Source organism: Mustela nigripes, chromosome 9 (genome assembly GCF_022355385.1).
Source record: "Mustela nigripes isolate SB6536 chromosome 9, MUSNIG.SB6536, whole genome shotgun sequence".
Lineage (NCBI taxonomy): Eukaryota > Metazoa > Chordata > Mammalia > Carnivora > Mustelidae > Mustela > Mustela nigripes.
The window spans coordinates 73,765,277-73,790,676 of record NC_081565.1 but is presented as its reverse complement, the minus strand read 5'-3'; the positions used below and the strand labels follow the sequence as shown (position 1 = coordinate 73,790,676).

General features: G+C 42.9%; 1 protein-coding gene across 1 annotated transcript in view; it reads right to left on the bottom strand.

Moving 5' to 3' along the window:
- Window positions 1–1,384: 1,384 nt before the first annotated feature.
- The window catches only part of GNAQ (G protein subunit alpha q), a 307,753-nt gene continuing 283,737 nt past the window's right edge, over window positions 1,385–25,400 (bottom strand). Inside the window, exons 6-7 of the mRNA XM_059411816.1 lie at window positions 17,366–17,519; window positions 1,385–6,897 (exon numbers count right to left, since the gene is read on the bottom strand). Coding sequence (XP_059267799.1) covers window positions 6,707–6,897; window positions 17,366–17,519 — 345 coding nt within the window. The 3' untranslated portion in view covers window positions 1,385–6,706. The remainder of the gene's footprint in view (window positions 6,898–17,365; window positions 17,520–25,400) is intronic.

Genomic DNA, 25,400 nt, shown 5'->3' with positions numbered 1-25,400 from the left:
TGGATAGCAAGAAAAGCAAGGCCCTAGCTAACTGACCATCAGAAATTCTCCTGTTCCTCATCAGATGAACCCCTGTTCTGTAGCATTACTTTGCACCCCACCTTTCTGCGATAGTTTAATTGGTTTCTTGAGGTACAGCAGTCAGCCTCTCACAACCTACAAGTAAAATGGCAGCAGTGGTGGGGGTGGGGCGGGGGGATGGTAGAGGCGGGGAAGATTAAGAGCAAGACAGAAGTTTTTGGACCAACTGCTTTTATTGCTTCCAGAAGGTAGGACCGAAAACATCTGACTCATCAGGCTGGGTCTATGAGTCAAAGGGTCAAGTTAAAATATTTGGCTCAAATAATGTATAGTGAGTTCATTTTTCCTGTGGGCTATGGGTCTTCAAGACGATGATGCAGATGGACACAGGTCCCAGAGGCACAGAGTGAAGGGTGCTGGGGACTGGCTGACACCCCATTTCCTCAGAAGGAAGGTTGTGGGGACTGATCCCTCCAGGCCTTGTACTAAATGCTAGTCCCCTGTCACACTAACCCTTAATAGGAAGATCTAGAGAGGGGACACCATCTACCGGAAATGGTCTCTAAAGCATGTTAAGAATAGGAGAGTCTTACCCAAAGGCTTTTAACTGAAAACACTTGGTAAAGTATTTGGAAGGAACAGTATTTTGAAAAAACACAAAATTCCATAAGCAAAGGCCAGGCAGCTAGTTAGAAAGACGTGGTTAGTTAAGTAGCAGGAACAGATTTTGCTTTTGTTATGGTTCTCAAGTCCCTACCTATGTAAGAGCTGATTTTCTAGAACAATTGGCCATCATCACCCTAACTTCACAATGCTGCTAGAGAGAGAAAAGTTAGTTTTTAGCTGATCTCAAAAGCTTTGGTGTTGGTTTCTAAAAGTCACAGCCCCAAAGGACACCTATAGCTCCTTTTCCCTGTGCAGATGACGGTTCATGATGGCTGTTGAAGTAGGAATAGTTCTGAGCCAAGCCCTTGCCTCTTTCAGCCAGTTAATCATTCCTTCTTAGATCATCACAGGTTGAAGGCAAGCAGCTCTCATTCTTTAGTGAGCAGCTATTAAAATTTGTATTTACAGTTGGTTAGGTCACATTTTAAAAAATTGGGGAAAAAATGCCGCCAGTACAAATACCTCCACTGAAGATTAAAATCTGGTTATATATAGAAGGGAAAAAATTTTTTTTTCATGTTTGCTTAGAGACTCCTAAACCTATCTACTTGAGCAATGCATGTGCAGTATAAAGTATTTTAGGAAAGGAAAAATTTATTCTGATAGTCCCTAGAATTAAAAAAAAAAAAAATTCTAGAAGAGGCTGAGGCAACTTTGAGAAGCAAAACTCAAGAATGAAGAATACTGTAGTACAAAATTATGGCCAAAAATACTGTATTTTTAACCAGCAAGATCATTGGGGCATTATTATACAACATTAGGTGTTTTTTGCAAAACTAGTTCCCATCCCCAAACAATAGACAATACATGCATTTGAATGACATTTTAAGAACAGTAAATATGATTCTTTTAAATACTGCAAGTTAAAAATGTTTTCTGACAAAACTCCCTAAATACATAGGTCTAGTGAGGGTTTCCAACATGATGACAGGTGAGGAATCCAGCAAGAAGTTGTATTTAGAGTTCTTTGAGGAAAATAAATCTACCAAAAACACGTGTTTCGGTCCACATAACCTGAACGTTACACGGCAATTTGCCATCTTTCTTCCTAGACTTGAAAATATCCTAGAAAGAATATTTTCCTCCCTGTTTTTGTATTCATTTGTTTTTTCCTATCTACCAAAGCATCTATGAAAGTCAGAACTGCTTTATCCAAGTAAGGTCCAATTTAGCCCAATAGATGTTTTCATAACATGGAAAGGTCCTTTACTATTGGGTTGGAATCATATGGGAAAATGGAAGATACATGATCGATAGGGAGGTAAGAAGGAAATTAATATTTGAGCACCTACTATGTGCTAGGTGTATATGCATACTTTGAACAGATGATTCTAGAGGCAAGGGTATTACCGATGTGATGAACACTGGGTGTTCTACGCAACTGATGAATTACTGAATGCTACATCTGAAACTAACGATGTACTATATGTTGGCTAATTGAATTTAAATAATAAAAAGAAGAGTATCCCATGAAATATTTGGGATGTATTTATATATCTTTAAAAAAAGGTCACTGGAAGTTGGGAAGACAGCAATGAATGGGTGGTTACTCTTGTGAGGGAAAAACAAATGACAAGTTTAGACTCTGTACTAGGTGTCTACTAAACAGCAGGTGTCTGGCTCCAAAAATCTCTTAACTAATCATATACAACTAAGTCCTTTCTTTTCCTAATTCGATGGAACCAAAATGAAATGCCAAACACATCGTTACCAGGACAGACCTATTAACGCTACATATGCTGGAAATATGTGGAGATAGATAAACATACAATACTACAAGTCTTAATTTTTGTGTGTTTCTAACCAAAGAGAGATCTTTGGAAGAAAATAGTAATGTATACCAAGCACACCTTGTTTGTATCAACTGAGATGTTGTCAATTACCAATTAAGTGGTTTTACACCCTTATTTAATTTTAAGAAGAGCAGCAATATACATTACAATACTTGGGTACACTTTATTTTGATACGGGTTAACATTCTTCTATATTTCATTTCATTCATTTTTTTTTTTTTTGAGAAACTGAAAACAAAGGGAAATTGAGGGTAATTTTGAAGGTTATTTCCAACCACTATCTGAGTCTTGCAGTATCTCATTATACAGCCCTTTCTTCCCATTATTATTATTATTTTTTGCAAATAAGTCATTTGACCCAAATCCAGCATAAATAGCTTTTTACCAATGCCTAACTTAAGACAACTAAAATTTACAATCATGTGGCAGTATAAATTTTAAAATTACAGTTCATACACCTTGACAGTCAAGATAGTCTAAAGTACAAAAAGTAAATTGTCCTTTAGCTGAATTACCTTTTTTTTTTTTTTTTTTTAATAGTAGGCTTGCTAGTTAATCCACACACACACAAAAAATACAAGTTTCAGGTGTTCTTCGAATACCTTTTGTAGGTGTCATATGCTAGTAAACAACATATGCAGGTTCCTAAGATTTTTTTTTCCCAGTATTTATGACATTCAACAGAGCTCTTTATATGAAAATGTCTTTAAAAACAAAACAAAACAAAACCAAAAAAAAAAAAAAAACGTCGAGGGGATTTATTGACTTTTGAATAGGTGTGTTATTTCCCTTTGTTTCAGATATGAGGCACAAACTTCTGAATTTAAGCTCTGTAAGGCATAGTACAAACCTCCAATTTACAAGTGAGGAATTCTCTGTGGGTTTAGAACTGCCATGTCACGCGAAAGAGGGAAAATTATCTGTAAACTGGTACACTGCAATGTGTTGAGTGAGTCATGAAATGGCTGCTTGCCTTGGTATGCTGAAGAAAGGTTTTTGTGTTTGTGTTTTTCTTTTTGAATAAGACATGCCCAAGTCACCAAACACTCGCCACGGGCCTCCATGACCTGGAGCATGAAGGCGAGGAGTCCAGTGGCACACGCTTCTAACGCTTGCAATCACAATATAATAGAAAGCATGAGTAAACTTTTTTGTTTTTATACAAAACTGAGAAGAACCCCTTCCCGCCCCTGGCCCCTTCAGTAAAACCCCAAAGAAACAGAAAAGAAAATCCTTTAGCTTCCATGGACTAGTGTGGATACAATTAGGTTTCCATGCGTCACTGCAGCTAGGGTGATCAATTTCTTCCTTTCTCAACAGAAAGGGATCCTGTCATGCACCCTACAGCAAACAGTGAAGCCACAAACCTCAGTTCTGCATAGCAATTCTATCCCAATTTCATAAAGACAAATAGAACAATCTTTCCCTGTTTGCTCATCTTCTTCGAGCTTTGAGATCATGTTTAATCGACTACATCTACTATAGCTCTAGTAAATAGAATATCTTGATTCCCTAAAACTGTAACACTTATGATCTTGTGATGAGGTTTTCTCTATACACACTGTAGGCCTTCAAATGTTATTGTTGACTTTTTTTTTCTTTTTTTTGTTTTTTTTCTTTATTCGTTTTTTCCCCTTTTTTTCTTTTTCTTTTTTTTCTTTTTTTTTTTTCGTGTTTTTTTTTGTTTTTTGTTTTTTTTTCTTTTTTTTGCTGCACCAAATTTAAGATTGCCCTTTTGGGCAAGCAGTGGTCTCTAGCTGTTAAAACATTTCCTTAGTGGATCACAATAGCTTCTAAAACTGCCTTTCTAATAAAGGCCATCAGAGAGGTAATACTAAACTGTGCATTTGCCAAATAAGAATATGAATTGTATAAAAGCTCATATTCCAATCCTAGGTCAAATGGCAAAAGTTCTACAAAGTTGGTTTCCATGTTTGTATAAAAGCTCCGACTGATTTTATGTATTTTGCTATGAAATTACCTTTGGGTCTTACCAGTATACCTCTACTCAGGAATGTGCAAATGATTTTATACAGCACGATGCTAGTACCGCTCTGTACGATAGTAAGATTTTTTTTTTCTTTTCTAAATGGAAAAAGAAAATATCCCTAGTCAGAAATAAACTGACAAATTTACATTCTCCTCTCTTAAAAAAGTAAATAAAATAACATTATTCAAAATGTGAATTAGCTATAAGACATACAATTACATAGATACATATCAATACAGCACATTCAATCTGCCAAAAAATTAATGATTACAAAGCCAGTATGGACGCTGCAATATCAAGAGATGTATGTACAATGATGAGAGCATTCAGAATTGCACTATACCTACAGGCAGTCGGGTTCTTAATTAAATTACAGGTGCTTTCTGAGCAAAGTGAAAAGGTAACCTGCGTTGTTTGTGGCTGGGGGAGTAAAGAAGAACATTCCACCACTTAGGAACTCCTTGGACTCCTCTCATAAGCCATGCGCTTTCTCTCTTCCCTTTGTTGTCTCCCAAAGAGTGATTGATAGGGAAGTTTAGACTTGGGCCAAACAGTATGATACTTAAAGTAAGACCAGTGTCGTGGCCTAATTCCTACTCCCTAGCAGGTTTAAAACAATCCCGATTTATTTCCTTAAACCCTATTTCAACTCCAGCTCACCAATACATGTGCTGTGTTTTTGTTTTTTTTTCTTTGCATTTGTTGATAAATTGCACATAGAGAACTCCTAATATCTCTTCTAGTAGGTTCAGTTACATAAATACATGTTCTATAGAACACTGACAAGCTACTCTGGAGTCCACAAGTCTTCCTTAGGTTCAACTTAACCAGTGACCAGTTTAGAAAGATCCCAAAGGTGATAAACCAGCAGGAAGTAAAGGTTTTGCAAATCAGAGGCGTCAGAATACTCAACCAATGTTCTTGGCAGACCTACTTGACCTTTAAGAACATAAAGAGTAACACTGGCTTTAAGTGACGAGATAGCAGATTTCGTGATCTATCACAAAGACACTGGGTTACATTGCCGATCTGGACACACAACATGGAATGGACACTGAACAATGTGATCTCACAGCAAAGAAAAGAATGGACCATGCCAAACAAATTTACAGTTACCGATGGTTTGGTGTTTCGGGGTTGTTCTCAGCCAATTACATTAGGACTCAGTCTTACTCTCTTCCATTTTAAGCTACTGGCTTTTATCTTTTACATTTTCACCATTTTCCTTTTATAAAAAGCCAGCTTTGGCAACACACACCCATAATAAATTCTGGCCCAAACACCAAGGGGGAATAAAGGGAGGAAAAACCTGAACCAAGAGGGGGAGAAACCAAGAACAACCTAAGAAAAAGATTCTGGGTAGCAGCCTTTGGGGTAATGTAGTGTCTGTTGGCATATACATATTTTTTGGCATCTGCAATTTAAAGAGCGGGGTAAAAAAAAAGGGTGGGTAGAAGGACCATGGCACATGGCATTTAAAAAAACAAAAACTGTGTGTCTCTGTTCTTGCCTTACTGACTTGTGCATCTCTCTCTGAGCGACCAAGCTATGGCTGAAGGTAGAAATCCAAAAGAAATGACACTTAACCGTAAGATGGGCATCCGTCATCCTAGCCCAAAGTGAGGCAAGACAATATATTTATATAAAACAACTCTGTATGTGTATCCAGGGCCATACAGTGAACACCACAGTATTCATATTTAGAATCCTTCAGCAAAACTACGAACATTGAAATTAAGCTGATGTCAATGGCTTAAATCAAATGATGCTGTCCTGACTGTATCATTTGGGAGAAAAACTTGACCAGAATGGGACTAAGGTAAAGGCCATTGTAACCAGGGAAAAATCGGGGTGGGGTGGGGCGGTGGGGATGGGTTAGCGGAAGGGCAATCAGCTTTGTTTTGCTCAATAGAAAAGAAAAAAAAAGAAAGAAACAACCCTTATCTGGGCGAGTGCATGACGAGGATTTAAAATACATCGAGTCACAAGGTTTTGCCTAAAAAAAAAAAAGAGAGAGAGGAAATGTGCTGGGACTGTACTTCAGCATCCTGTGTTTCCTCTGAATAGTTTAAATAAAATCATAATATTTACTACAAACTCTGTGGACGCGTTCACACAGAGTCCGGGACGGCAATAAATTAGTATTATGCAAATTGTTTTCCACAGAAATACAGTCCCTCTTGTACAGCTTCAATAGCCCACCAGGGAAGGGAAGGGCGGTGTCGAGGAGGCACAATTAGACCAGGTTGTACTCCTTCAGGTTCAACTGGAGGATGGTGTCCTTGACGGCAGCAAAGACAAAGCGGATGTTCTCGGTGTCTGTGGCGCACGTGAAGTGGGAGTAGATAATTTTATCACTGTCTGGGTTCAGGTCCACGAACATCTTCAGGATGAATTCTCGAGCTGCCTGGGCATCTCTCTGCGGTCCTGTTGGCCAAGGGAGAGGGAAGGTTCATCAGCTGATGTGTTAATGCCTTCGCTCAATAAGGGTTTACAGGGTCACTAAAGATGGTGTGAAGAGGACAGCCGCATGGTACTGTGTCATATGGTTCTTCTCTGGCCCGGTCTCTGCCAATCCCTCTGTCTAGCTTCTAGACGCCGGTGTTGCCGAGCACACCACACTGACGTGGCCTTCAATGTATCACGTGTGGTGATGAGAAAGACTGGCTTTAGATTTTCTTAGCTTTATTCAGGCTCTCTTCCAGGCCAAACACTGTCCTAGATGCCTTGAAATAGGACTGTGATCTATTGACCGACTGACTGTGATCTATTGAGGATATGTTTAAAAACTTAGTTAATAATTTTGCAATTAAGTCTTACACCAAAACCACAGGCAGCTAAACTGGACCTCACAAAACAAAACTTTTGTGCATCAAAATTGTGTATCACTATCGACAGTGAAGAGACAACTTACAGAATGTGTAGAATACTGGCTAATCCCGTACCTCCTACGAGGTTAGTATTCAGAAACTAGAACTCCTCCAACTCAGCAACAGCAAGGGGATCTGATTAAAAAAATAGGCAAAGGGCTTGAAGACACATGTCTCCAAAGTTCTACAATAGGCCCATAAGCACATCCAGAGAGGCTCAGCATCCCATGTCACTGGGAAATGCAAATCCAAACCACAATGAGATACCACTTCCTATCTACCAGAGGGGCTAGCTCAGAAAAAGGTAGAAAATCAGTGTGGGCAAGGATGCAGAAAAATTGAAACCCTCATGCATTGTGGGTGAGAATGTACAATGGTGTAGCCGCTGCGGAAAACAGGTGAATAGTTCCCCCCAAATCTCAACACAGTATTACTGTATGACCCAGCCACTGTATTCCTAGGTATATATCCAAAGGAAGTGAAAGCAGGGACTCCAAAAGTGACCTGGACAATGAGTTTCACTGCTGTAGTATTCGCAACAGCTAACAGGTGGAAACGACCCAAGCGGTCATCAACAAAGAACAGAGGAACGGATAAACAAGAGGTTGGAGATACACAACAGAATAGTAGTGAGCCACAGAAAAGTTGGCACAACATGCATGAACCTTGAAAACATGATGCTAAGTAAAACGGGCCAGACAAGAGAACAAATGTAGGACTGCACTGAGACGAGGCTCCTAGGATAGGCCAATCAAAAGAGACAAACCACATTAGAGGTTACTGAGAGGTGGGGGCGGGAGAAATGAGGAGCTACTGCTTAATGGTTAGAGAATTTCTGTTTGGGGTGATCAAAAGTCCTGGGAAGAGGGATGGTTGCATTAATGTCACTGAACTGCATAGTTTTTAAAACAGTTACAATGACAAACTTTGTTACATATTTTACTATAATTTTAAAATTTACCAAAAGGCACTGAACTGTGTGCTTTAAATGGGTGAATTACATGGTTATGTGAGTTATAGGTCATTAGAGTTGTTTTAAAAACCTATTTAACAGGTTCTGATGAATGTACTGATGTCATCCTGAAATGAATGTTAATTAGTGATATCGAAACACTGTATCAAGTACTGAGCATCTATGTTTTAGTCTTCGAGGCTCTCTTAGAAGCACATTGGCATTTTTTTCTGGTGAGTTCCGCCAAAGAAAGATGGCGGTCATGTTATATAACCTTCTCCTCCTCTGCTTCCTTCTGTCTGACAAGACACTCACGGGATCTACGGCTTCTATCAATATATTTTTTTTCTATCAATATTCTTGTTATCTATTGTGTAGGATAAAGAAATATTTGAAAACTCAACTGAGGGCTTGACTATCACTTCTAACAAAAGGAATCATGATTTTTTGACAGCCAACTTGAAGACATCAAGCCATCCTTACTGTAAGTTGGGGATTATCCCCATAAGCTTCTATCTAACTCTGCCAATAGGAAGGAGGAGAGAGCCATAAAGACACAGTTAACAAAGGTGATGTTTCAATTTTCGACTGCAGTGACCAGAATTGAAATCCTTGTTGGCAATTAAGAAGGCAGCATCACAATGAAAATACCATACAAAGACCATGATAGTGTCTCCTCTTTCTCGATGTGCTATTAATTCACTAATTTCACAGCAGTAATAATATTTAAAACCAGGACTAACAGGTTGTTGGGGTTGGAGCAGCTTCTTATTTTCATAAAGGAACTTGATTTTAGTATTTACTCAATTTGAGGGGAAAAGGTCCCTTTTTACTTAAACCCTAAAGAATATCAGAGTTAGACCCAACCAAGTTCAGCGAAGAACACTTGCAGTGTGTTTAGTTTTTAAGCATAAATTATGTGATTTGAATAAACATAAACTACAAAGAAATCATTCTAGCCATCTTAGCAGGCACACAATTCCACAGCCTCTAGGAACAATTCTGCAATTCACGTCCATGTGGAAACGGTAATTTCTCTTCCGGAAGAAAAATACAGAAATGGCATTCATTATGATTAAGACCTTCTAAGTGCAGAAATGTGGAAGTGTGAAATTCATAATACTATAAACATGTTTGTTATAAAAACATTGCTGCAGAGTCGGCCTAGAATTTTTTTAGTTGTAGCTCATCTTACAAGGGCTTTGTATGAAATGACAGCTGTGTTTGCTTTGTGAATAAGTGTCTTTTTTTTCTTTCTCCATGGCTAAGTTGCCTCTGTGTGTTATGTAGTAAAAAAAAAAAAAAAAAAAAAAAGAAAGAAAGAAACCAAAAACCCCATATGTTCACAGTTTCAGACCTTTGCCATGCATGCACATCTGGCGAAAGGAAAATGCTCACAGTAATGGGGAATCTGGGAAATTTACTGGATGAAGGAGAGAGGGAAAGAGATTGGAAGGATGTGGCAAAAAGGAAAAAACAAAAAACAAAAAACAAAACCCTAAACATCTATCACAGAGAAGAAGTCTTGTGCTATAGAGAAGTCAAGCCCAGGGGTGGTGTGCTGTGGGTGCTGTACTGAGTAGCTTGAGTCTCCGTGGCTTTGCTCTGTGGGGCAGGTGGTGCTGTATTTAGCCCCTGTTGTCTTGTATGCAAGCCCATCATGAAAACCTGCTGGCCTAGAGTGGGGGGCCATGTACGATGCGGCGTGTCATTTCCTATTTGTTGGTTCTCACGGGACTCTGAGATAAATGAACAGTCTAGAGGCATAAGGCAAACACGTAAGGTTACAGGTAAGCCAGATGTTTTGTGCCCATCTTCTACAGGTTGATCTTGTGTTTAAAGACTGGCGCGTTGTTGCTGGAAACCAAACTGGCCACCCACAAAGTTCCTTCTAAAGTTTCCTCAGGAAGAGTGAGGGACACAGTCTCTGCATTGATAACTTAGCGGTGGACCAGTGGTCAATAAAAAAGCATAAATATGGAAAAGACTGTTTAGGCTAGGGAAGTAGTTGTTTTTGAAGGAAGAACAAAGCACAAAGGAAAATGTCCTTGGATAGGGGACAGGAGCACGTTGCTAACAAACGATGGAGAGTACTGTTTCTAATACCCTACAGCATCCCCAAGTGTTTCTGTTTCCATCCAGCAAACTTTAGAACCTAGACATGTTTGAGAAGGGAAACTGAGTTCATGAAAGATGTAACCCCTCCCGTCCTGGGAGCCGGCACTGTACCAGATGCGTGTGGGATGAAAAGATGAGAAAAACTCCTTCCTTGAGGTGTTTGTATCTTCACAGAAAGCTATGAAGCTGAACGGAATATTTGCTTCTTGAAGTAATCACCTTTCTGAGGGAGGTTTTAGAAGTACAGGAACCTCGAACTGGTACCCACTGCAGATCCTATGTGGATAATGTTGCAAACGTACATCTTTAGAAGGAGTACTTCGGGTTTGTGCTCTTCTATGTGCCAGATCCCATGCTAGGGACTTACATAGGATTCTACTGAATTCTTTTCTACTTAAGAAGAAACTGAAAAGTTGAACAGACTCGTCTATGCCAACAATGCCCATAAGTGGCAGAGCTGGAGCTTGGTGACACTCACAGCTGTCCTCTCAACTACCGTTCATCTGCATCTGGGTTTGGCACACTTTCTCTGGAAAGGACCGGAGAGTAAGGTTGGTTCTGGGGCAATATGGCGACACTGGAAGGCCCTAAACTCCCCTCCTCCAGGAGACCCCCTATGCACACCTACTGTTAGAGCAAATCCTCTTGAAGAATGGAGGGCTGACTGTACAGGTTCAGCACGACAACACAGGGAGAGAACACATAAAGAATGGCAAGAGAGAGGAACACACAGGGATGGGGGGAGCCCCACCCCAATGCTACCAGCTGTGGCAGAGAGGGACAGTACTGAGGGACTGTGAGCAGATCCATCTGTCCATGGGCACAGAAAAAATGCTGAGGGTTGCAAGGGCAACTAGAATGTAAGGGACCAGTCTTCAAACCTGCCAAAAGTTGGAGGAGGGAGCTGCTGGAATTCTCTCCTGGTCAGAGGGGCTGGTAGATGCTACGGTTGATGTACCCCTCCGCCTTGATGGGAGTAGGCTGTGGGTGCCCTAGCTGGCCTGCTGCCTCAGGGAGCCCTGGGCCCCTAGCCCATATCACCTCCTCTGCCCTCCCACCAAGGTGGCCCCAGCACCATGCACACTGTGACCTGCTGGTCAGTCCTCACTACAGCTTTAGCGATCCCACCAAGAGAACATGGGTGCAAAGCACACCGTAATGTTCCAGGCTCCTACCATGTTGGCTTGATAGCAGCCATGCCAGGCACCCGTGGGATGCCCTGAGATGTGTACCCCGACTCGGGCCCAGCTACCCTGGGCGGACTACCCTGGGACACCCTGGCTTGTACTTACTTGAACTTCAACCATCCTCGCAGAGCATCCTCTGAATCGAGAGCCCTGGGACCACCCCTTGTGGTTAGAGCCTTAGGACCCCTGGCTTGCATGTACTTCATCTTCAGTTATCCTGCCTGGGGTATATTGGCTTGTGTCTACTCCAGATTTAACTGTCCTGCCAACACTCCCTCAGCATGGAGAGCCCTGGGATCCCCGAGCTTGAACTCAATTCAGAACTCAGTATTCTGCCAAGGTGCTACCTGTCAGAGCCCCAGGACTCAGGACTGCCCCAGCCCATGCCCATTTCCGCTCCAGCCATCCGAGCAGGGCAACCCCAGTATGGAGTGCTCTGGGATTCCCCAGTCCATGCCGGCCACAGCTCTGGCCAAAGTGACCAGACATACACAGTCTACACGGGGAACAACCATGCAGGAGACTATTCCGTCAAGTTTAGGAGAAGGAGCCGTTCTGCCTACTTCTTAGAAACAAATGCAGAAAGTCAAGCAAAATGAGCAGACAGAGGAGAATGCTCCAAACAACGGAACAAGACAAACCTCAGAAAAAAATGAAAACAGATAAGCAATACCCCCGATAGATTTTAATGGTCATGCAGATGCTCACTGGCTTGGAGAGAAGAGTGGAGGAACTCAGAACTTCAATAATGAGATAGAAAATGTATTTTTAAAATATCAGAACTGAAGAATATAATAACTGAAATGAAGAATACACTCGAGGGAATCAATAGTAAATAAATGTGTGCAGAAATGCAAAATAACAAGAAGGAATACACGGTCGATGGAAAATACACAAACTGAATGGTTAAAAAAAAAATTTTTTTTTTAAAGATTTTATTTATTTATCTGACAGAGATCCCAAGTAGGCAGAGAGGCAGACAGAGAGAAAGGAGGAAGCAGGCTCCCCGCTGGGCAGGGAGCCTGATGTGGGGCTCGATCCCAGGACCCTGGGATCATGACCTAAGCTGAAAGCAGAGGCTTTAACCCACTGAGCCACCCAGGCGCACCCCCCCCCACCCCAAAAATTGTTTTTAAAGGAGGATGAGTTAAAGGATCTCTTGGATAACCTTACGCAAACATCTGCATTACAGGGCACCAGAAAGAGAACAGAGAAAGGCAGAAAAGTTAGTCAAAGAAGTAACAGCTGAAAAGTTCCTCCACATAAGGAAAAAACCAGACCGTTTAGGTGCAGAAAGCACAGACAGTCCCAAACAGGATGAGGCCCACAGACACAACAGGTAAAGAGAATTTTAAAAAGCAGTAAGGGAAGCAAAAAGTCATGGAAAGGTAACGCCTTAAGTCTCTCAGCTGACTTCTCAGCAAAAATATGGCAGGTCGGAAGAAAGGGGGGTGCCAGCTCCACGGTGCTAAAAGGGAAACAAAAACCCCTGCCATCAACAAGACTACTTGGTGAGGTGATCCTTCAGAATTGAAGGAGGGATACTGAGTTTCCTAGATAAAGGAATTCTTACAAGAAATGTTAAGAGTGACTTCTTGAAGTGGGAAAGGCTATAGTTGGAAGATGATTAGAAATTTAAAGATGTAAAATGGGATAACACATAATACATAAGTGGGAGTAAAAAAGTTCTTCTGGAACATATTCAAACATCAGCAACTGTCGGCTAGACAGACTGCTATATACTCAGGATGTTATATACGAACCTCATGGTAACTGCAAGCATAAAACCTTTCATATGGATACACTAAAAAGAAGAAAGCCAAGCATAACATTACAGAAAGTCATGAATCACAGAGCAAAAGCAGAAGAAAGGAACCGAGAATGATGAAATGTAACAAAATGGCCGTAACTACAGAGCTATCAACAATTATTTTAAATGTAAATGACCTAAATGATCCACCAAAAGACATAGGAGGCAGAACAGATTAAAAAAAAACCAGGGCCCTCTAAATGCTGCCTATAAGAGACTCCCTTCAGAACTAAAGACACATACAGACTGCATGTCTAAGGATAGATACAAATATTCCCTACAAATGAGAGTGAAAAAAACGCTGGGCTACCAATACTTGTATCAGACAAAACAGACTTTAAAACAGACTGTAACAAGAGACGAGAGCATTACATAATGAAGGGGTTAATCCGTCAAGAAGGTAAAACAATTGTACATATTTATACCTAATACTGGAGCAGCTAAATATAGAAAGTAAATATTAATGATACAAGGAGAGAAACTGACAGTAATACAATAATACTAAGGGACTTTGAAACCTACTTACATTAATGGATACATGATCCAGGCAGAAAATCAAGAAGGAAACCATGTTTTTGAATGGTACCTTAGACCAGATGTATACAGAAATATATGTATGTTTAGATACATTCAGAAATCTATCCAAAAACAACAAAATACATATTGTTTTCAAATGCACATGAGACATTCTCCAGGAGAGATCACAAAACAAGTTGCAATAAATTTAAGACTGGAATTATATCATGCATCTGACCATGATGATATAAAACTAGAAATCAGTAATCAAAAAGAAAATGGAAAAAACAAACATGTAGAGGCCAAACAATATGGTACTAAACAATCAATGGGTCAATAAAAAATTCTGAGAAGAAATGAAAAAAATATATGAAGACAAATGAAAACACAAAGGGCCAGAATCTTTGATATGCAGCAGCAAAAGCCGTTTCCCAGCAAAAGCAGGGAGATTAACAATGATACAGACCTACTGCAAGAACTGAAAATCTCAAACAATCTAACATTACAACTACAGGAACTAGAAAAAGAACAAAACCCAAATGTAGTAGAAGGAAGGCCATAATAAAATAAAGATCAGATCGGAAGTAAACAAAACAGACTAAAAAATAGAATAGATCAATGAAACCAAGAGCAGGTATTTTGAAAAGATAAACAAAATTATAAACCTTTAGTCAAACTCCTTAAGAAAGAGAAGTAACAACCAACTACAGAAATACAAGGGATTATAAGAGACTACTACAAAAAATTATATGCTGACAAACTGGATAGCCTATAAGAAATGGATATATCTTCTAAAACTGAATCCGGAAGAAACAGAAAATCTGAACAGATCAATTACTAGTAACAGAATGGAATTGGTAATCAGCTCCCAACAAACCAAAAGTCTAGTACCAAATGGCTACACAGGTGAATTCTACCAAACATTAAAAAAATACCTATTCCAAATCCTCTGTATTAATCTATTATAAAACCAGAAGAGGGGCACCTGGGTGGTTCAGTTGGTTGGGCGACTGCCTTCAGCTCAGGTCATGATCCTGGAGTCCTGGGATCGAGTCTCCCATCGGGCTTTCTGCTCAGTGGGGAGTCTGCTTCTCCCTCTGACCCTGTCCCCTCTCATGCTCTCTCTGTCACTCTCTCAAGTAAACAAAATCTTTAAAAAAAAAAAAAAATAGGAGAAGGAAAGCTTACAACGCCAGCATTATCTTCCTACCCAAACCAAAGTCACTACAACAAACCCCCTACAGGCCAACATCTCTGATGAACTTAGATGCAAAAACTAACAAAATATTAGCAAATCACATTCAACAATACAGTACAAGGATCATTCCCCATGGTAACATGAGATCCATTCAGATCCATTCCAGGGATCCAAAGTGGTTCAATATTCACAAATCAATCAATGTGATACATCCTATTGATAAAATGAAAGATAAGAACCATATGACCATCTCAAAAGATGCAGCAAAACCATTTGACAAAATTCAACATCTGTTCACGATGAAAACCCTCAACAAAGTAGGCTTAGAGGGTATGTATCTCAACATAATAAAGGCCACACAGGAAAAACCCACAGCTAACCTCATACTCAATGGGAAAAAACTCTTTCGCCAAGATCAGGAGGTCTACTCTCACTACTTTTATTCAATATAGTACTGCAAGTGCAAGTAACAGCACTGGATGGCTACAAGAAAAGGGAATAAAAGACATGTAAATTAGTAAGGAAGAGGTTCAACTATTATTACTTGTCCAGTGCATTTCTTTTTTCTTTTTTTTCTTTTTTAAGATTTTATTTATTTATTTGACAGAGAACTAAGAGAGAGGAACAGAAGCAGGCTTCCTGCTGAGCAGGGAACCAGATGTGGGGCTCCATCCCAGGCTCCTGGGATCATGACCTGAGCTGAAGGCAGATACGTAACGACCGAGCCACCCAAGCGCCCCTGTCCAGTGCATTTCTATACACAGAAAAACCGTACAGACTCCACCAAAACATTACTAGAATTAATAAGTAAAGCTGCAGGATACAGAAGTAGTACACACACATTGGCTTCATTTCTATACAATAATAAAGTAGAAGAATGAGAAATGAATAAAACAGTCCCATTGCAATTGCACCAAAAATAATAAAATACCCAGGAATACACTTAATGAAGAAGGTAAAAGATCTGTACTTGAAAACTACAAAACACTGATGAGCAAACTGAAGATGACACAAATTATTTTCCACACTCTTGGATTGGAAGGATCCGTATCCTTAAAATGTCTGTTCTATCCAAAGCAATGGACAGATTCCATAAAATCCCTATTAAAGTACCAAGAGCATTTTTCACAGAGTACAACCAATCCTACAGTTTGTATGGAACCACAAAAGACCCCAAAGAGCCAAAACAATTGTGAGAAAGAAGAACAAAGCTGGAGGTCACACAATGCCAGCTCTACAGCAAAAACTGTAGAATCACAACACTAAGGTACCAGTATAAAAACAGACACATAGATCAATGGAACAGAACTGAGAAATAAACTCACACTCCCATGGTCCATTAATTTGTGACAGAGGAGGCAAGAATACACAATGAGGAGAAGACAGTCTCTTCACAGTGCTGGGAAAACTGGATGGCTACATGAAAAAGAATGAAACTGGACCGCTTTCTTGCACCATATGCAAAATAAACTCAAATACAAAAATAAACTCAGAGTGGATTAAAGACCTAAATTTGAGAGCTGAAACCATAAAATCCTAGAAAAAAACAGAGGCAGTGATCTCTTTGCTATTGGCTTTACCAACATATTTCTAGCTATGTCCCCTGTGGCACTAGAAACCAAAGCAAAAATAACCCTATTAAAACTATAGTAACATAAAAAGCTTCTGCACAGTGAAGGAAACCTTCAACAAAACAAAAACAAACCTACCACTCCCCATGTGTCCCCCATCATACTAAAATGTCATAAATCGGTCTAGTATAGCCTACAATTGCAGGAGTTTGAGCCCCAAATCCTAAGAAATGAAGTGACTTGATAATGGTTCTGTAGATGGGAAGTATCGAAACTGGGGTATGAACCTGCCTGGAGTGATTTCAGAGCACAGGCTCTTGACATAAAACTGTTCTCTTTCCAGACAGAGGCAAGAGTAGCCCGTGAACAAAACGGGACCATAATGGCTGAAACACCATTGTTCAAAAGGGACAGTTCCCTCCCATGATCCACTTATTTCCAAACATGTAGGGTTTTTTTTTTTTCTTTGTATCACTTTCAGAATTGTCAGGGGACTGAAACATCTGAGGTCCTCAAAGAGCGGGGCGAACAGTCCTTTCCTACTTCATCAATCACACAGGCGGGCTCTGCAGACAAAGGCAGCAACAATGGGCTGCGCGCTGGCAGCTCTTGGACTGGCTGGGCAGCCAAACGTACCCCCAGCTACTGGGCTGGCTGAAGAGTGCCCACTTACCATCATACTCCGGGAAGTAGTCAACTAGGTGGGAATACATAATTTTCTCCTCTAGAAGATCTTTCTTGTTTAAGAATAGGATAACCGAGGAGTTCTGGAACCAGGGATAGGTGATAATTGTTCTAAAGAGTGCTTTGCTTTCCTCCATTCGGTTCTGGAAAAGAAATCAGAAAAACAAGGCATGAATTACATGACTACTCCATCCGCGTATTGTTTTGGAAGTGCAACCCATCTTCTGCAGGCTTTCAAATTGTTGTTGTTTTTATCAGGATTTGCTTGCAAAGGGTTCATGACAGCCACCAGCTCTTTCATTAAGAAAGCTCTCAGACTGACACGGGTGACCAGCTCTTCCTCTGACACACTCACCGCTAGATCATTTCCACCCGAAGGTCAAGAAAAGGCAGCAAATTTGGGGGAGTCCTCCTTTGCCTGGGGATACAAAAGCCTTGGTGCACGGGGACATTTCTTCCTGACCACACGGATGATACTTTCCAGCTGCCTGATTTAGGGTTGTGCGTGATGACCAGGATTCCAGCAGCAAAAACGCCTGCCTGCGGTTCAGTCCACTTCCACTGCTCCCAAGGGTGGTAGAAGCCATAGCCTCCTATTCCCATGGCACCCAGCATGATTCGGGCCCCCAGGTCCGAATCCAGGCCCCACATCCCATGGAACAGCTCAGTCTCTGTTTTATGGTCATTAGCTTAGCCAACCAGCTCATCTGGTCCCACCCACCCCAGGACTGGGGCTGGGGACTCTGGAAGGAGAACCTTGATTTCATGCAGAATGTGGACAAGGACTCATATAGCTTTAGGACTTCCGGCAACAGTCTTGCAACAGAAAAAGAAACTAGGTCCTGCTCACCTGCTTTTAACTACTTGGTCAAACTATGCCTGACCTTGTTTCTGCCTCTGGATTTTCAGCCACATCAGCCAATAAGAATCCTTTAGCTTTGACGCTAGTTTGAACTGTGTTTTTCTGTTTGTTATACAACATCCTTGCGATAAGGGATATACAGCTGGATACGTCCCCCCTCCCAAGCTTCCAAAAGGAGATGAATGAGTAAATGATTTTCAGGGATGACCACAAAGACTGAGGACTGACGCTGTTAATGTTTTTTGCTCAGAGTTTGCCTTCCTGATGTAGAAGGTTCCCTAAGCTTCACAGCACAGGATTACAAAGGCCAAATTAACTTTCCTGCATAGCCCTTTGACAGTAGTTCCAGGAAGTCTCCTTGAAACTCTGTTCACCAGGGAGAATTTTCTAGATCCTAAACATGTCTTGTTCTTTCCTTCTGTAAAGTGTGCCAATGCAAATCAGGTTGAATAGACCCACTTGGCAAAAAGAGATTTTCCCAAGTTTTATAAAGCAGATGATCACCAATCTCTTCAACCTTTAAACTTCCTGTCTATAATTGCTTATTTAAATACTAAGCACGGTGGGAGTAAGTCAGGGAAAGGTGACTTCAAGGCTCAAGGGACAATGTTTATTTCACGGCATACATTTCTCTTTTGTATAAAATGACACACATGGCTTTTAAAAAGATCTAGCTGTATGCCTTTTGCTGGTTATCATCACCAGTGGCAAAATTTTAACCCCCAGAAACAATATTCATTAAGAAATCATGTCTTGGAGTCTCTGATTTTATAGGTTGGAAATTTCAGGACTGAAGAACAGCAAAGGCCCTAATAAGAACTAAAAGAACTTTAGAAGACTCTAAAGAAGGTTTAATTAAATAGTGACATCCTGGTGGGACAGTTAACAATTTTTTTTTCTTATGGCTAAAGCAATTCTAGAAAGGCAGACTGTGGTCTTCAAGCTAGACCTGTTTAGAAGGTGGGTATAGACAAAGGGGCATCAACCAGTGAGTTTCCATTAGAAACAGTTACTATAGTTAGCGTTCTCCAGAAGGGATGTGACGTGACCCCCAGGGACAGGGCTGTCTTTGGGCCTTTTCTGGGCAGAGCTCTTCAAAGGTAAGGGACTAGACACTGACAGGAGCCTGGAAAAGGGAGGCAGGAGCTGAGCTCACGGAAAAGGAGGCTCCGAGGTCTAAGAGTTTCAAGACTGGACTGGATGGAACCCCCAAGCTCCAAGTAGAGTCTGCTGGGAGGGGACCTCATACCAACCTGCAGGACGGTGGCCAGGAGAGTGGACTGAGCCCAGCACCATGTTCCAGGGATGACCTGCCCAGCTGCTGTCCCTCTGTGCCCAGTGTGGGCTGCACTCAGGGTCACTCTGGAAGCAGGACCGCTGACTGGACTGGTCCCACTGAAGCTCTGCCCATGCGCGCAGCACCTTCTACCGACCAGTGACCATAATGTGTGTGTGGACTGGGACTGAAGGTTCTGATTCAGGGACAAGCTAGAGAGCATCCAAGTGGGCAGCTGACCAGCAGGATCCATATCACTGTCCCTTTGACTAGGTCTACAAGCTCCATCTCACCCTGGGCCCCGGGAACCTGTGTTTTCCCTCGGCCCTCTGGGACACTCTTGTGCGAGTTCAGCTTTGTGAAGCACGGGCTTCCACAAGGCCAACTCCAACTTGGTCATAACACCAACTGGGGGACCTTGTTAAGAGCTGGATTGGGATTCAGTTGGGGGGGGCCCAGGACTCTGCATTTTTAGCAAGCTCCCAGGCGGGGCTGCTGCAGCTGCACAGGGCACACTGGGAGTCGTAAGGCACGAATAGCTCGTAGAGGCAGGACAAGGACAGACTCCATTTTTGCAATAGGCAGTGCAGGTCCCCGGATGAAAGCCTAACCGTGCCTCCCTCTTCATTTTGCCCAATTAGGATCCTGACGTGGCGCTTTGAATATTTACTCCACAGTGAAGTCTTGATGGGCGGCCCCCCACCCCCCACCGTCCACCCCGTGCCATGGGTGAATTTTATAAACCTGTATGCTAAGCAAAGCCCCTGGACTGAACCCTAAATGAACGAATGATGTTTTATTTCACAAGGTGGCGGGGCGTGTAGAGCCTGAGGCATAACCCACTTGGCTCCGGAAAACCGCCATCTGCGAGGGAACAAACAGCGTGTCCCCGGAGGCTGGGTGGCCCTGCCAGGGCAGGGGACGTCACGAAGGAAAATGACACAGCGGGGCCGGGGACACGCAGAAGACTGATGAGAAGCACTGAGGTTCTGTTCGTCACTCACGATCCACTTAAAGGCAGTCACGGAGGTGGTGCTCCTCACACCCACCCTCTGCGGGGCTTTGAAGCAGCGGAGTTGAAAAGGAAACGGGTAACGGTTTCCCTCTGCCTGACACAGCTCCTCATGAATGGAGTGGGCCCGGCCTCTGCTGGAGACCCGGTAAGACTGGACAAGTTGTCACCACCCTGCCCCTAACACACACACACACACCTGCTCCCAAACTGAAAGCCAGTGTCTTTCCCAGTGAAAGGGGACCTGACAGAGGTGACACAGCTGGAACAGAGGAGGCAAAGAGAGATGGAGCTGCCTGGTCCTGCCTGGTCTCAGCCCCACAGGGATGGGATAGAGGACTGAGGAGAGGCTGCGAGGGACCACGGTGGCCCATGGGTCTCCGCGAGGTTGCCCTGCCTGAAGTAAATGCGGCCACAGAAAGGTCAGTCTTGCCCAGACCACACTTGATACAGACTGAATGTGTTTCTCCAAAATTCGAATGTTGAAACCTGATGTGACCGGTTTAGGAGGTAGGGCCTTCGGGAGTTGATTAGGTCATGAGAATAGAACCCTCGAGAATGGGATTAGCGCCCTTAGAGAAGTGAAATCCTAACCCCAATGTGATGATGTTAGGAGGTGACTAGGACCAGTGGCCCTGTAAGATGCCTGAGAGCTCTGTCACCCGCTCTTGCCATGTGAGGACACCGAGAGAAGCCAGCGCTCTATTATCCAGGAAGGAGGTCCTCCCCAGACATTGAAACTGCTCACACCTTAGTCTTGGCCTTCCCAGCCTCCAGAATGGTAAGAAATGTTTTGGGTTTATAAGCCATCCCCCTGTGGTGTTTTGTTACAGGAACCCGAAAGGACTGTGACAATGCTGACCAGGTAAGTTAGTCCTCTCCAGGGCTGGCAATGATCAGGGAGGAAAGCCCTAAATGGAAAAGCCTCACTCTTTCCCAGGGCCTTGGGGGAAGGACCAGCTCTCTGCTCCCCACTCCATAATCACAGGCAGAACGTGGTGACCACGGAGTGTCCTCCCCTGTTCACACACCTCACCTTCAGCTATTTCATACGGATTCTCAAGATCCCCCATCTCCAGCAAACACGGCTGTTCTGGGCAAACCTCCCCCCGCAACCCCTGACCCATGACTCACACGGCCTCCAGGGAAAGGCCCTGAGCTTCTCGTTCGGCCATTCACCACTCAGCACGGCCTGACCCCTAGGCACGTCCTCAGCCTGAACTCCGACACAAATGTCCTCTTCTCCACAAAAACAGACTCTGTGTCCCTATGTCATAGGCCCTGATCAACAGGACTTTCCTGAGAAACCCTTCCCTGGGCCTCATTGGATTGGGCCCCGTCTGCCTCCTGCCCCTTCCCCCACCCCCGCCCCCCACACACTGGCCTACTGTTCCTTGTCTGCCCATCATTTCTGGACACACACAGGGTTTGCTAGAAGCTGGGAATGAAGGTTTGCTGGACAATGTTTGACAGTGTTTGGGAGGACGTGGACTAAGACAGGAGCCTTGCCGTGAGTTTGTAACTCCACGTGTTGGGCGGAAAGAACGGGAAACAGAAGAGGTTGGGGTTACATGAGAAGGAAAGGTTTGACAGGGGAAGACTTAAAAACAAAGGTAGTTTTGACATGACTCTCGATGAGGGAGAGATTGCAAGGAAGAAAGAACAAAAGCAAAGCCAAGGAGAATCTGAACCCACAACTGTGTAAGAAGAGCTCTGTGGGAATTCTGCAGAGAATAGTTCACGAGGGCTTGTGAGGGCTATAGTTTGGGCATTAAGAAAATTCTCCGCATTGAGAATAGGAAGCATTTCCTCTTTGTTTGCATCGTAGGGTAGGGGCTGGCTTGGCCCCAACATGCCAAGGTCTCCGAGCCTCCTCCATCACACCCCTCACGTAAGCTGCCATGTCTGCACTCCTGCTTGTTTCCTGTGCCGGCAGTTCGTAAGCTCCCACAGGAAACCCCAACACGCAGCTCAAGTGCAGCTTAATGAGAGGCAATTCCTTGCCTAGAGCTAGGAGGCCACTGCTTTCCTTTCGGCTCTTGTGCAAACCTCCCTCCCATGGAGGAAGAGGCCGGACGCCATGGACACGGCCCAAGAAACCAACTGGATGCTGGCTTTCTTCAGGCTCTGTCCTGGCCTAGATCCCTGTAGGAAATATTCCCAGTGGGCCCAAAGGGACACTCTTCCATGTCTGCGGCCTTTGTGGCCCCACTGCCACAGAGAACTGACATTTGCTCAGAAGGCTGTGGCTCCCTCCTTCACTCCCACCGAGCTGGCACTTCCCTTTGGCAAAAGTTAGCATCAAACCAGAGACTGGAAAGTCCGTTTCTAGAACTTCTACAACTCATTATTTTGCCAGTACATGCATGCTCTTCTCACAAAACCCACTTCTTTTCTTTCCCCCAAAATACAATTTAGACTAAGACCCTTAACTCTTCTTGTCCATGATACAAGGGTGCCTCTCCCTGTTGGCTATTTTCCCCTCTTACTAGTGGGTTGATACACCACATTGATTCACATTCCCCATGAGATTAGAACGTGGTCTTTAAGTGCAAAACTTTACACTGAAGACATAAACCCAGAGAAGAGTTCACTGAGGGCTGACAGTCCTCTACCAACTGGATCCGGCTGTCCCCCCCACCCCAGTCCCGTGTACCCCAGAGAAACTGGGGTAAAGCTTTCTAGGGTCCAGAGATGCCCTTCGGTATTGGGGATGCAGGCGAGCGGAGTGATCACCAAAATACACTAGCAAACGCTAGAGAATGGCCAGGTGGCTAAGATTCTGTGATCCCTGAGCCTTCTGCTAACAAGGCCAAAGCCATACACTTGACAGACATGAGTGAGGTACAGATACACAGAGTAGAAACATGAGCGTGTCTGTGAAGTGACATGCAATGATCGTGCTTTATGATATTTACGGTATTTTTGAACCCACGTCTCCAGAGTTCCGGATTAAGACATCTGCTGGCCACACACCCACACTCCACGGCAATTTCAGTGAGACCCTGGGGCTTCCTTCTATCTATTGGCTCATGATGGAGAATGTGCAGGCAAGGGACCCTACACTGGGGATGCTTTCATCGGTACCATTTCTCTTCTGCAACTGATCTGGAAAGGAGATAGATCATCACAATGTAGGATTTTATGCTTCAGGAATTCATACGACACTCTATTTTCAACACCACTCTTCACTTTGGATTGCTCTGACCAGCTTCGTGAGTTCTTCTCTGATGTAACTCATTCAAGAGAGCCTTATAAATCCACCTTGTTCAGGGTCATTATTTTAAACAAGCAAGCTAACTACTGGGTATTCACCCCAAAAATAAAGATGTAGTGAAAAGAAGGGCCATCTGTACCCTAGTGTTCATAGCAGCAATGTCCATAACAGCCAACCTGTGGAAAGAGCCAAGATGCCCTTCAACAGACAAATGGATAAAGAAGATGTGGTCCATATAGACAAGGGAATATTACGCATCCATCAGAAAGGATGAACACCCAACTTTTGCGTTAACATGGATTGGGACTGCAGGGGATTATGCTGAGTGAGATAAGTCAAACAGAGAAAGTCAATTATCATATGGTTTCACTACTTGTGGAGCATAAGGGGTAACATGGAGAACATTAGGAGAACGAGAGAAGTGAGTTGGGCAAAATCAGAGGCGGGGGATGAACCATGAGAGACTGTGGACTCTGGGAAACAAACTGAGGGTTTTAGAGGGGAGGGAGGTGGGGGGATGGGTGAGCCTGGTGGTGGGTATTAAGGAGGGCACAGATTGCATGGAGCACTGGGTGTGGTGCATAAACAATGAATCTTAGAACACTGCATCAAACACTAATGATGTACAGTGACTAACAGCACAATAAAAAAAAAAAAAGCAAGCTAGTTTTAATGGAATGACCCAAGACAATGTAAAATTTGAATGAAAACCGTCACTTGTAGTTCATCAAACACTGAATCCTTTTTTAAAACACTGAACATCTGTAAAAAATCCTTTTTTAAAACACTGAACACCTTTAACAGGGAATTAGGAAACATTCTCTCAGATATTTCACTGACATGTGTCAATGCAAAGACAGTAATGCTGAAGCCTTATGAAAAAACATGTGCAAGCTGGTCTTCTGCATATTTCTTTCCTCCCTCAATGATTTAGGAAACAGCTTGGTGTGTTTGACTCTGTGTCCCCAGCAGGATCACACGGTTATGCGTCCTATCTGATGTCAACGCTACAAGCGAATTCCAAACACGGTCTGTGCCAAGCTCCTGTGGTTGGTGGGCGGTGGGAGAGGGAAGAGCCAGCACTATGGGCTGCGGACCTCAGCTTGAGAGATGGCTCTGCCTCAAACACTCCTATGACCTTGGGCAACTGACTGGAATTTGGTTTCCTTACACCTCCCCAAAGTTTGGGAGGACAGAAAGACAATGCGTGCAAAGTGTTTAGCTGTGACCCCAGCACACGACAGCTTGTGATGACGGCCGCTTTCCGAGATGGCAAGATGGCTGCAAAGGAACGTCTCGGGAAGGCAATTCGCTTACATCAAATCCTTGGCCAAATTCTAAATCCAGTGGAATCTTTCTATTCCCAGGAACTGCACAAAGTTAATCTATCCATGCTTTCGAATCCAGATAGATTTGATTTACAAGAAACCGGAAAATGGTCCAGGTTTCCGCCAATTGCTCACTTACAGGAAGATTTCCTCCGTTTGTACATTCGTCAAGGGGGAGTATCTTCAAAAAGCCTAAAAAATGTTCAATGCTCTCAACCCCAGAGCAAACTAAGAAAACAGATACTGTAAGGGAATGACAAATAATTAAACACAGGGCCCTAGCCTTTCTACCTCTGCTATCCAAATCAGACGGTAGGAATAGAATAAGG